The sequence below is a fragment of the Paroedura picta genome, chromosome 1 (genome assembly GCF_049243985.1).
Source record: "Paroedura picta isolate Pp20150507F chromosome 1, Ppicta_v3.0, whole genome shotgun sequence".
NCBI classification, from domain to species: Eukaryota; Metazoa; Chordata; class Lepidosauria; order Squamata; family Gekkonidae; genus Paroedura; species Paroedura picta.
This window is the reverse complement of record NC_135369.1, coordinates 55,914,564-55,927,762: the sequence shown is the minus strand read 5'-3', so window position 1 is coordinate 55,927,762 and position 13,199 is coordinate 55,914,564. Positions and strand designations below refer to the sequence as shown.

The 13,199-nt window shown below is 42.2% G+C and overlaps 1 protein-coding gene across 3 annotated transcripts in view; it reads right to left on the bottom strand.

The window, feature by feature from the left end:
* Positions 1–1,584, bottom strand: part of KCNK2 (potassium two pore domain channel subfamily K member 2) — a 176,248-nt gene extending 174,664 nt beyond the window's left edge. Inside the window, exons 1-2 of one of the 3 annotated variants that reach the window (XM_077339291.1) lie at positions 1,347–1,584; positions 1,059–1,268 (exon numbers count right to left, since the gene is read on the bottom strand). In XM_077339291.1, the coding sequence (XP_077195406.1) occupies positions 1,059–1,092 (34 nt within the window). In that variant the 5' untranslated portion in view covers positions 1,093–1,268; positions 1,347–1,584. Of the gene's footprint in view, positions 1–1,058 lie in introns of all 3 variants that reach the window. The other 2 variants (XM_077339282.1, XM_077339300.1) reach the window with 2 other exon arrangements.
* Positions 1,585–13,199: the final 11,615 nt, after the last annotated feature.

Below are 13,199 nucleotides of genomic sequence, written 5' to 3'. Positions count from 1 at the left end.
AGGCTCCAGGAGTTTCCCAACTGGATCTGGCAACTTTAACCCCCCCCCCCCATCTCTGCCAGGGAGAACCTGGAAACCCTTTCCATCTCTGGACTACTTGCCTTTTCATCCCCTGCTTTTCATTTCATTAATTCCTTTATTTATATGGTCACAGACCAGAATATAAAAATTAGACATAATAAAACATTAAGATGTTAAAACATGTTGGGGGGGGGTGTAGTTGCCCCTGCTTTTCTACCTCATAATCCTTAAACACTTGACTATTGGGTAGGAAAGATGTCAGACTACTTTGCATAGTACATTCATAACATACATTTTCCTTGAAACATGACAGAACAGTGGATTTTCAAATATTTTATGTGCTAAATATTCTATTTAGAAAACAATGGCAACACTACAATTCTAAGAACAGATCAGGCTTATGTTCACCAAGTGTCCATTATGTAGCATTTGTCAATTAATCAAGGAACAGATATTTCTTGCAGTGGACAGTTGCCAGAAGGTAACTGTTTTTCGATTGTTCTGCACATACTCATGTTATACTTTAATATTTAACTCAGTATATTAGGAAAATGTAGAAGGAAAATGGTTGCATGATCCAGCCTTTACATACTGATACTATTTATGTAATGCATTTTTATGACTAAAATATTGAAAGTCTACCAGTCCTATAGTTCTGTACATACTTAGATTTCTCAGATCCCATTCGAAACTAAATAACCTATTTGTACAGGGTTGGTTCCTAGATAATGAATTAGGATTAGTTTATAACTAAATAATTGTTCAACTACTGAATTATATTCACACTGTCAAGAAGCACTGAAAACAGATGTTTATTTTCCACCTATTTAATAAATAATAAAGCATGTTTTAAATGTAGCATTTTGCATTCAATGACCAAAGAGAAACATAAAAAGGAAAACTGTTAAGGACCTCTCAAGCTTAAGAATGACTTTTTTCATTTCAAATCTGAGCTCTGGAGTCCAAAGATGTTGAATTAGTAGCATGCCCCAATGGGCTGTGATAATTATATTTTGATTTGCAGCAAAGGTACTTACAATGGAAATGATACCGTGCTTGTAGGTTCATCATTTGGTGATATAATTAGAAATCAGCATTTTTCTTCCTCCCTTGGATGCTGTATTTCTTTCCCACTTTTCCTAAAATTGATTCACTTTGAGCCATTTCATCCAAACAGCATATTTCATTCTTAACTGCATCACAGGTTTTTGGGTTGTTGGGGGGGAGGTTGTACTTGTATTTCCGTCCTAAACAATCAAGCAATTGCACACAAGTCAGTAAGTCATCCGTAGCATTAAATCTATCCTGCCTGTATGATGATTTACCTCTCCAATGCCTTCGACAAGTGATGGTTGATTCCACTGCAAAAATACTTTGCTGAGGTGCCTATCACAAGGATCCTTTTAAAAAGAAACTTGTAAGAAGTAGTCCAGAGATGAAAAGACAAGAACTTGAATAAATCAATCTGAATAAATAATCTTATTTGTTTTGCCTTCCTGCCCAATCGCTATTCACACATAATGTGTGCCTTTGCTGAGAGCCGTGCCATCTCTACTGCAATAGTATCCAAAGAATTTTCAGAGACTCAGCAGGGTCTGAAGTAGATAATATTTTCCATTCTTCAGAGGACAAAGAGATCTGCATAGCCAAAGTTTATTTTTAAGGTCCCATGGTCACTAAATAGAATCATGATATGGTTTTATTCATGTGCCTCTGCATGTGTGAGTTTGTGGGAGGGTTCTGAACAGCTGTTCCGGTATTATATTATTTCAAATAACTAAGGGCTGCACTGTGTCGAAAGTCTTTTTGAATATGAATTCCTTGCTAATTTTATATCAATAACAAAATTGGGGGGCGGGGGGGTGATCTGTTGAAAACATCTATAAATTACCAAAAGGATAGCATTTCTCTAATGATTTTCATTTGTAAGGCACTGGTATGAAAAAATGTTTTGTAAACATTTTTAATTAAATGATTTTTTTATACACATAAGGGACCTCAAAGAAATAGGCTTGCTGCATCTAGCAAAAGGACCATCTAATGCAGGGTCCTGTTTCAAAGAATGGCCAGTTAGCTGCTTCAGGTAATCGTCCAAGAAGTATGTGAACATAAGCAACCATATCCGCCTTGGCCCTTCGTCAGCAGCCTGGAGAGACACCAAACATCCCCTCTTTCGCATACTTGTGGGTCCTTTTAAGGACTGCATGCTGCCAAGCTCCCATAAGAACTGCTCTCTAAATGAAAGGTCAGGAATTGTACTGGCCATCTTGGTTTCTCAATCTCTGCCTACCTGAGACCAGGGCTCTCCCTTTATCCATCACTGTAAAACAACCCCCACACCCTTCAGCCCTGCAACAAACTGAGAAGCAGGAGTTATATACCACTTTAGTTCTTGCTTTCTGCTCATAGCAGAATAGGAATATGGAGTGTGATAAGTTTATCTACTTAGAAATCTCCACAAAGAACACTCTACCTGTAAAAAGTACATCGCCCCCATCCAGGGTGGCTCCCTCATCCATAACCTCCACATCATACCATTTTAGTTCCTCCAAACCTTCTTGATACTGCTGGTCTCATCCTACCACAATGGCAGCCAAGGCCAGATAAGCAGTGCAGTGTCCCCTTGTATTATTGCCAAATCCCTTACTAGTGTGGAACAAGGGAGGGCTTTGTCCACTGCCAGCTCATTGACTTGAAGCCCAAACTTCTGGCATAGGATGCCTGTATAGACTCCATATTGCCAATGAGCTTTGGCCAGGTCAACTGGCTCAGTCCCCCCCATCAGGGCCTTCTGCCATTGTCTCCAGCACACCAAACGAGAAGGGGATGCATTGGACAATGATATGGGTGTACTTGCCAAAAGAGGAGATGCAGGCCATGGTCTCTTGCAATAGGAGTCCATCCAAATGGAAGTCTTCCCAAGCCTAAATTTATCTGTGTTTGCCTGTTATCCTGTATAGCTCAGTTGCTTGGTGTGGCATGGAATAGCTGTACAGTGTAAATGAATATTGTTTTCTGTTGACTCTGAACTTTTATCCTGCAACTCTGGTCCTGAGTACATGGCCTCTACCCTTTTACTCCATTGAGTTCCATGCCATAACTATAGGTAGAAAGATTCCTAGAGATTTGGGGTGAAGACTATGAGGGGAGGGAAAAGATCTCAACAGGGATGTGATGCCCAGCATCCACCCCCCCAAAAAAAAAAAAAACCTGCCATTTTGGCTCTGGCCCTATGTAGGCTCCACTACTTGCAGATTTGTGCTTTCTGAGACTGGTAGCCCTGCTCTCTGTCAAATTAATAAAGTACAGAATTGCATGTGTAACAGTCATGTAGGCTAGAAGAATTGTAGGCATTGTTTCCTGGGGACAATTAAGAGTGTAAGACTCAAAATAGCCACATTATTCAACACACTTCTAGCCTTTACTTTTTTCCACTGCAGTCAACTCCAATGGTAATGGATGGTAAAATATGATAAAAATATGATAAAGTTCCATATGTTTGTTTTGCTTTACCAGACAGGTGATTTTTTGTGTGTGTGGTTTTCTCTCATACATTTTGCAGATTGTACTGATGCTTGTGTGTTCTCTACATCTCAGAGACACTTATTTATATCTGAGTCATCATACTTACAAATCCCTGTACAGTCTTTTCCACTGTACTAATAGATACCTTACAAATATTTTTCCACCTTGAAGGTTTGTTGCAGCCATCCTGTGAAGAATTATATTGGTTTCAGCTGTTGACTTCAGTAAAACAAAAATCTATTTATACAGCTGGATCCATTTGTTTTCACAAAAAGAACCCACAGGAATCAAGAAACATATTTTAGATGGGGGGGTGGATGGACTGGAAACCTTAATTAAGAGATGCTGAAGAATATATATGACATTTCAACTCTACTAAAGTCAAAGAGGAAACAAGGTATAAAAATTTCATAGCTTTTAAGACTTAAAAGGTATATTCCTGTGTAAGGCACACTCACAAAAGTTCTTTAAAAAGGGTTAAGCTGATAGTCTCAAAAATAACTGTGCCAATCTACACATACAAATCATAATGGTGGTATAGCTATTAGATAGTTCATTTTTGCAAGCAGGATTTCTGTGGAGTTATGAGCTCCAGAGGGAAAGAATCATAGAATAATAGAATTGGAAGGGACCTCCTGGATCATCTAGTACAACCCCCTGCACTTTGCAAGACACTCACAACCCTGTCGCTCATCCACTGTAACCTACCACTTCCTTGAACCTTCACAGAATCAGCCTCTCCATCAGATGGCTATCCAGCCTCTGTTTAAAAATTTCCAAAGATGGAGAAGCCTGTTCCACTGAGAAATCACTCTAACTGTCAGGAACTTCTTCTGGATGTTTAGACGGAATTTCTTTTTAATTAATTTCATCCTATTCGTTCTGGTCTGTCCCTCAGGGAAAGAGAGAACAACTCTGCTCCATCCTCTACATGGAAGCCTTTTAAATACTTGAAGATGGTTATCAGATCCTCTCTCAGTCATCTCCTTTCCAGGCTACACAGACCAAGCTCCCCCAGCTTTTCCTCATACGACTTGGTCTACAAACCCCTCACCATCTTTGTTGCCCTCCTGTGGACACATTCCAGTTTGTCTACATTCCTCTTCAACTGGGGTGCCCAAAACTGAACACAGTACTCCAAATGAGGCTGAAATAGAGCAGAGTACAGCGGTACCATCACCCCCCATGATCTGGACACGATACTCCATCTGATACAGTCCAAAATCCCATTTGCCTTTTTAGCCACTGAGTCACACTGCTGACTCATGTTCAATCTGTGGTCTACTATGACTCCTGTTTATACAAGTATATGAAGCCTCACTTCTCCACATTTTGAAGCTAGTCAGGATTCAAGAGTATTTCAGATATACCAGCTGCCCTGGCACTTTTCAGATGTTTAAAAATGCACAGGCAGTGTGGCAGAGGGAAGGTCACATCCTCTCTTCTTGCTTTCAGTCTCTACATCATGATATAACACTCACAAATAGGATTACTCCTGGGATCACAGACCATAAATCAGGGATTCCCAACCAGGGGTCTGTGGGAACTCCAGAGGCGTGGCCAGCTGACTCCACTTCTGGGGCTCCTTGAAACCTGAAAAATTATTTCAGGGGCTCCTTCACAGTCAAACGGTTGAAAAGGGCTGCCTAAACATTTAGATTTCATCATGTGTGTAGGTTGGGTGGAGCAGAATCTTCTATGTAGTTATGCAGGAGATCTCTAAGCCATCTTTGGCCTGAAGTGGAAGTTTTCCACCACATGGTATTGCTAAATGTATGCTTTGATTTTTAAGGCACCTACATCTTATCCTGATCATATTATGCTTTGTTTTCTGCAGATAATTTACAGCCGCATTCATGCTGGGAAAACACTGAAAGATTGATGTATTGCTTGGAACTCTAGCAAGTGGAAAATCAAACAAATGAACTTCTCTCCTGGCAGAGATCATTATGACACCAGTCATGAGCAATAAAAGCTAGTGCAGGTCATTACTGATGAAACTGAGAACGATTGCAGTTTGTAGCCTGTGGCTTCAGGGCTTTGGACAGCATTTCAAGCTACAACCTGAAGTACTCTGTAAAAGTAACTGCATTTTTAAGACTGGAACTACCCCCTAACTTGATATTTATAGGGGCTAAACTAGTGGTTGTAAAACCCAAGCTCTCAATCTTACATCTTGTAACCAGATTAGGGCTTTCTATCATTATACTAAGAACTTCTTGTGGCGCAGAGTGGTAAGCAGCAGAAATGCTGTCTGAAGCTGTCTGCCCATGGGGTTGGGAGTTCGATCCCAGCAGCCGGCTCGAGGTTGACTCAGCCTTCCATCCTTCCGAGGTTGGTAAAATGAGTACCCAGCTTGCTGGGGGGTAAACGGTAATGACTGGGGAAAGCACTGGCAAACCACCCCGTATTGAGTCTGCCATGAAAACGCTGGAGGGCGTCACCCCAAGGGTCAGACATGACCTGGTGCTTACACAGGGGATACCTTTACTTTTACCTTTATCATTATACTAATAAATGATGGGCAAATTAAAATTTTTGAGGCAGCTGCATTGGTTGCCAGTTGTGGCCAGATCAAGCTCAACATCTTGGTTCTTACCTTCAAGGCCTTTCACGGTCTGGGACCCATATATCTGAGGGTCTGCCTGTTTTCTTATGCCCTCTGCAGGGCCTTGACCTCTGCGGGTTCTAATCTGTGGGTGGTGCCTGGTCGTCGTGATGTTTGCCTGGCCTAAACCAGGGCCAGGGCCTTTTTGGTCCTGGTCCCAACCTGGTGGAATGAGATCCTAGAAGAGCTGAGGGCCCTGCAGGAACTCTCATGGCTCCACAGGGCCTGCAAGATGGAGTTTTTCCACCAGATCTTTAGTTGAGGCCAGGATGTGGAAGATCAGAGGGCCCCTCCAGGTTAGTTTAGTCATCTGTGTAGTTGAATTGATGGCACCCCCATGACCTTCCCATGAGGCATGGAGAGGAAGCTTTTTGAACTTGGGGGTGAGAGTGGCATCTTTTTTGTATTGGGGGATTGAATATGATTTTAATTTCTAATTTAATGTATGTGGAGTTTTATCTTTATGTAACCTGCTTTGAGACGTCTTTGTTGTAGTAGTAGTAGTAGTAAATTTACTGACACAGGGCAGTTAAATATGTTATTCAGACATAGTAGTTTAGGGAATTCCAGGTATAGATTTCCCAAACACTGGCCGATTGGGACAGCCGAGAAAGTGTTCAGCTTTTCTCTGTATGAAATTTTGATGTCCTCAAATGCCTGCAAATAACTGTAATTTGCACTACTGGTGCACATAGACATGTTCTTGTTGCTTATATTTTTGTCCCAAATAGAAACATCAGCTTTGTGGGCAGCGTCATGTTGGGAAAAGGTCAGAAAGAGAAAAAGTTAACCCCCTGGACCCAGACTAATTTGGGTCCTGCATGCATGCTGCTTACAACAAAGCAAAGCAAAACAAGGAACTCCTAGCAGTTCATTTAGCCTGACCCTTACCCTAAGCAGAGTTAGACTTTCCTAAACCAAAAGATTTCAAGTTCCATTCATATAAAACTTGCAACTGATTTGTAAAGAGACTGATCCAAAGACTGATAGATTATGGAACACATTTAAATGAAGACACATTAGCTAAATGTGATCTGCTTTCACAGAGAACAATAACTTCTGGCACTATTTTTTGCCTACATTACCATTAAACTAGTTTTGTCAACACATCCTTGGAATCAGAAATAGGTCTTGGAATTTTTTGAAGAATTTCACTAAATTTAAATCAGGATAGTCAGATATTTTCTGCTGGAGGATAGTGCTTTAATTGATTAATTTAGGAGTAATGATGGACCAAGGGTGTTCCCTACTCTCCCTTGAACAGTTTCTGGAGATTTAGAAACTGGGTCTGGGATGGCAGAATGTGGAAAAGGAAGGGAGCTCATCAGGGATATGGTGCTATTGAGTCTACCCTCCAAAACTGTTGTTTCCTCCAGGCAAACTGTTCTTTGTACTCTGGAGATAATTGTAATTTCAGAAGAACTGCAGGCCCAACTTAAAGGCCATGAAAACTAAGTACATCTAGAGTTGGCAGTTCTGGGTTGGGAAATACCCAGAGACTTTGGGGGTGAGCTGGGAATGGGTAAAGTTTGGGTAGGGGAGAGTTTGGGTAGGGGTAGTACAATATAATGCTATGACGTCCACTCTCCAGAGCAGCCATTTTCTCCGGGGAAATTGATCTCCTTAGTCTGAGTTATAATTCCAGGAGATCCCCAGGTTCCATCTAGGGACTGGCATCCCAGTGTCACAGAGTTTACCCCCCAAATAGCCATTTTCTCAATGGAACTGATCTTGGTCATCTGGAGATCAAATATAACAGACAGCTCCAGGTGCCACCTGACAGTTGGCAACCATAAATACAATCCAAACATTTCCACATAGGCATTAAGGAATGAATTAATATTTTTCTTTCCTAATTTCCAGGATGGATGACTGGCTGAGAAAAGGTGAGCTGTGGGGGGAAAAACATAGTGAGGCCTAGATTTCCTGCCCCAAAGGGGCATACACTTACTGTATTTCCAGTAATGGTGGGAAATATCTCTCTCTCACACACACACACACATACAGGCTCCTGGGTTGTGAGAGGCAACTGGGTTGTGAGAGGCAACTGGATGTCAAAATGTGGTATATGACTGTCATCCCAAGTACAATGACACAATTTCCAGGTTGTGTTGGATAACTATCTGCCCCCTCCCAGTTACCAGGCCATTGTAGGAATATGGCAACCCTCCTTCACAGTGCTGATTTTATCCTTCAATTTTTATGTCCAGGGATGGCAACCCCAAACTCACCTTCAGCTGTCCAAACTTTGGGCTTATTAAAAACTCCAGTCAACAGGAGGCAGAACCTGAAATGTTACTAAGGGCTCCTTTAGAATTTAGCTTGTTAAGGTGTGATGTTATTTTGTTTTGCTTTTTGTTGCAAATTTGCAATGTTAGTTAACACAGAATTTACTTCCATTTCTGTGTACTTGGTTTCCAAATTGGAGTTCCTCGTTGGTTTCGAGAAAGAACTCAGTAATTTATATGATAAATGAGATTGATGCTGAACTTAGATCCACCTTTGATAAGACATTCTTAAAATGGTTGCTTGCAATCAATTTGCTGAGAGGGTAATTTGACGGAGGTCAGGTGAGAAATTACCTTTCAATTTGCCTTTCCTCATACCAGCAGTTTCAAAACTGCACCGGAAAATATGTGATTAAATAGGTAATTATTGACTGTAGATAGATCCCTGGTGTATTAATATCATTTCTATTTCCTTCCTTTTGTGTGGTTACCTGAACTCAGATCTTTTCTTCTCTATTCTAAAGAAACAAATAGAAATATGATAATCTCACCAAGGCTTCTTACTAGGGTTGCCAGACCCTCCCACTGGTGGAAAAAGAAGAGTTGCTTGTGATACCCCACTTTTCACTGCCCAAAGAATTTCCAAAGCAGCTTACAATCGCATTTCTTTCCTCTGCCCACAAAAGACACCCTGTGAGTTAGGTGGGGCTGAGAGAGCACTGACAGAACAGCTCAAATACGACTTTGATGAGCCCAAGGTCATCCAGCTAGCTGCATGTGGAGGAGCAGGGATTCAAACCTGACTCTCCAGATTATAGGCCACTGCTCAATGACAGCATCAACCTCATGCCAGGCCCTACATCCCCACCACTGATCAGCTGACCACCAGGGGGGAACTTACCCAAAAAAGAGGGGAAATCTTCCCTCGTGCAGCAATGTCGCTACATAACTACCTATGTGACCTGAAAGTGACACTATAACTTCTCGGATGTCAGGGTAACACTCTGATATTTGCGCAAAACCTCTATGGTAGAAGCCATATTTGCCATAGAGTTTTTGCCCAAATATTTTTCATTTCTTTTTTGTAATATTATTTTGTCCTTAAGAAATATCATCATCTTTTGGATGCAATCCAAGTTATAAAAATTGTTCACAATTAAGAATATTTAGCTGAAGTCTTATTTTACTGTATACTAAAACATATAAATTGCCCTGAGACAGTATTACTGGGAGGGGCAGTATTTGTTGTTCTTAGGTGCGAAGTCATGTCCAACCCATCGCAACCCCATGGACAGTGATCCTCCAGGCCTTCTTGTCATCTACCATTTCTCGAAGTCCATCTAAGTTTGCACCAACTGCTTCAGTGACTCCATTCAGCCACCTCATTCTTTGTCATCCCCTTCTTCTGTTGCCCTCAATCGCTACCAGCATTAGGCTCTTCTCCAGGGAGTCCTTCCTTCTCATGAGGTGGCCAAAGTATTTGAATTTCATCTTCAGGATCTGGCCTTCCAAGGAGCAATCAGGGCTGATCTCCTCTAGGACTGACCAGTTTGTTCGCCTTGCCATCCAAGGGACTCGCAAGAGTCTTCTCCAGCACCAGAGTTCAAAAGCCTCAATTCTTTGACACTCGGGGGCTTTACGCACCGGGATCTTTGTTGCAAATTGGTCACTGAATGAAAAATCGCCATTTAAAATAGTGGAATTCGTCGTTATGCATACCTGCCTTTGTAGTGGAATCCAGTTGCGTTTTGTAGCGTTTCCCACAGCTTCCGGTCTCGGCAGAAATCGCTAGAAAGGAAGCGCTATTGCCAAGCTCATCCCGCCCCTGGCCGTCAAGCAGCCAATGGGCAGCCGTTAGCATGCTCCCAAACAGCCCCTTTCCCTTTAAGAAAGGTTTTTTAAAAAAAAAAACAGACCCATTGTAACGAATCTGTGTAGATTCGTTGCAACGGAGAGACCCATCCAGCTGCCTAATGTGAGCTGTCGTTTGATCGTATGATCGTTGCCACGCTGCCTCGAGTGAAAAAAAAAATCCCCCCCCCCCTCACAGGCCCGATTTTCGGCTGAATTAATGTGTAAAAAAATAAAGGGAAAATACATCAGCAAACGGGCTTTTCTGTGGTTTGTGCTTAGTGACTAAAGGTGAAGGACTGAAGCCAGGGAAGCCTCTAAACAGAAAGAGGCTCGCTGGTGCGTTTATCCCCGCTCGCTCGGAGAAAAAAAAATGGTGATCGCTTCGCCGGAAGTTTGGAGGACAGGCTCAGGAGGAGGGACTTTGAAGAAACCGCAACAATGTTAACGCACAGGTCTTTTTCGCTAGTGTTGCAGATTGGTTGCAAGAGTGTAGCGCTTTCCGGAGGGTGAATCCACTTTTTGGGATTCCCCTGAAAGCGCTACAAGGAAGCGCTTTTTGCAGATTGGTTTCAGGTGTGTGGCAGATTGTCTACGACGTCGTGCGTTATGGCAAATCAATAGCGTTTCCAATTGGCAACCATTGTGCGATTTTGAAGGCGTGCAAAAAGCCCCTCGGCCTTCCTTATGGTCCAACTTTCGCAGCCATACATTGCAACTGGGAATACCATAGCCTTGACTAAACACACTTTCGTTGGCAGGGTGATGTCTCTGCTTTTTAGGATGCTGTCTAGATTTGCCATAGCTTTCCTCCCCAGGAGCAAGAAAGAGGGACAGTATATAAATCTTCAAATAAATTAACGATATGACCAGAACAATTATTAATTCTCTATGTGCAAACATTTTGTAAATTATAGTTATGACAACAATATCTCAAACTGACCACCTAGGCTGAAAACCAGTAGGGCTCATGTTTGGTTGAAAACAATACTGAATCATAGGACATGTGCAATGCCAGGAATTGCTTGGCCAAAGTCTGTCAAAAATAAAGGCCAAAGTCTGTCAAAAAGATAGTATTGAAATTATGTTTCATGTTAGAGAAAATTAATGAGATCCCCATTATACAGAATACTCTTCTGGAATTATATAATTTAAGAAAAATATGCAGTTTTAATTATTAGTGTTTGTTTATTTTATATACCGCCCTCCCTGGAAGCTCAGGGTGGTTTACACCCTGGAGGACAATTTGGTGATCCAAGGAAGTCAGCATGGATTTGTCTCCAACAGGTCCTGCCAGACCAACCTAGTTTCCTTTTTTGACCAAGTAACAGGTTTGCTGGATCGGGGAAATTTGGTTGATGTCATTTACTTGGATTTTAGTAAAGCTTTTGACAAGGTTCCCCATGATGTTCTGATGGATAAGTTGAAGGACTGCAATCTGGATTTTCAGATCGTTAGGTGGATAGGGAATTGGTTAGAGAACCGCACTCAAAGAGTTGTTGTCAATGGTGTTTCATCAGACTGGAGAGAGGTGAGTAGCGGGGTACCTCAGGGTTCGGTGCTCGGCCCGGTACTTTTTAACATATTTATTAATGATCTAGATGAGGGGGTGGAGGGACTACTCATCAAGTTTGCAGATGACACCAAATTGGGAGGACTGGCAAATACTCCGGAAGATAGAGACAGAGTTCAACGAGATCTGAACACAATGGAAAAATGGGCAAATGAGAACAAGATGCAATTTAATAAAGATAAGTGTAAAGTTCTGCATCTGGGTCAGAAAAATGAAAAGCATGCCTACTGGATGGGGGATACGCTTCTAGGTAGCACTGTGTGTGAACGAGACCTTGGGGTACTTGTGGATTGTAAACTAAACATGAGCAGGCAGTGTGATGCAGCGGTAAAAAAGGCAAATGCCATTTTGGGCTGTATCAACAGAGGCATCACATCAAAATCACAAGATGTCATAGTCCCATTGTATACGGCACTGGTCAGACCACACCTGGAGTACTGTGTGCAGTTCTGGAGGCCTCACTTCAAGAAGGACATCGATAAAATTGAAAGGGTACAGAGGAGAGCGACGAAGATGATCTGGGGCCAAGGGACCAAGCACTATGAAGATAGGTTGAGGGACTTGGGAATGTTCAGCCTGGAGAAAAGGAGGTTGAGAGGGGACATGATAGCCCTCTTTAAGTATTTGAAAGGTTGTCACTTGGAGGAGGGCAGGATGCTGTTTCTGCTGGCTGCAGAGGAAAGGACACGCAGTAATGGGTTTAAACTTCAAGTACAACGATATAGGCTAGATATCAGGAAAAGGTTTTTCTCAGTCAGAGTCGTTCAGCAGTGGAATAGGCTGCCTAAGGAGGTGGTGAGTGCCCCCTCACTGGAAGTCTTCAAACAAAGGTTGGATACACACTTTTCTTGGATGCTTTAGGATGCTTAGGGCTAATCCTGCGTTGAGCAGGGGGTTGGACTAGATGGCCTGTATGGCCCCTTCCAACTCTATGATTCTATGATTCTACATAGAACATAAGAACAATACATGAAACAGTCTATAACATATGAATAACCGTACAATATATTAATAACTAATAGTTGTAACAATATAACAATATAACAGAATAAACAATGCCACAGTGCAATAGTGCAAACAGGTCCAGAGTACTGATGGAGTTATGAGAGGGAGGGGGGGAGCAGGGGCCCTTCATTCCATGACAACACTAGGATTCTCACAATTTGTTACTGGTCCCACCCATCAAGCAGGACACACCCTGGATATGTTTGCCATGGGGCTGGATGTAGATCTGATGGCTATAAACAGAGTGTTGTGGTCACTTTGCTCTGAAGGCTCAGCTCCACGTACCACTCCTACCCTGTATAGGCAGTGGGCAAATTCATGCCCATCCATGAAGGCTTATGGATCCCTGCAGGATCTGATACCTCCTGGTGACTGCTGATGAGCGGGT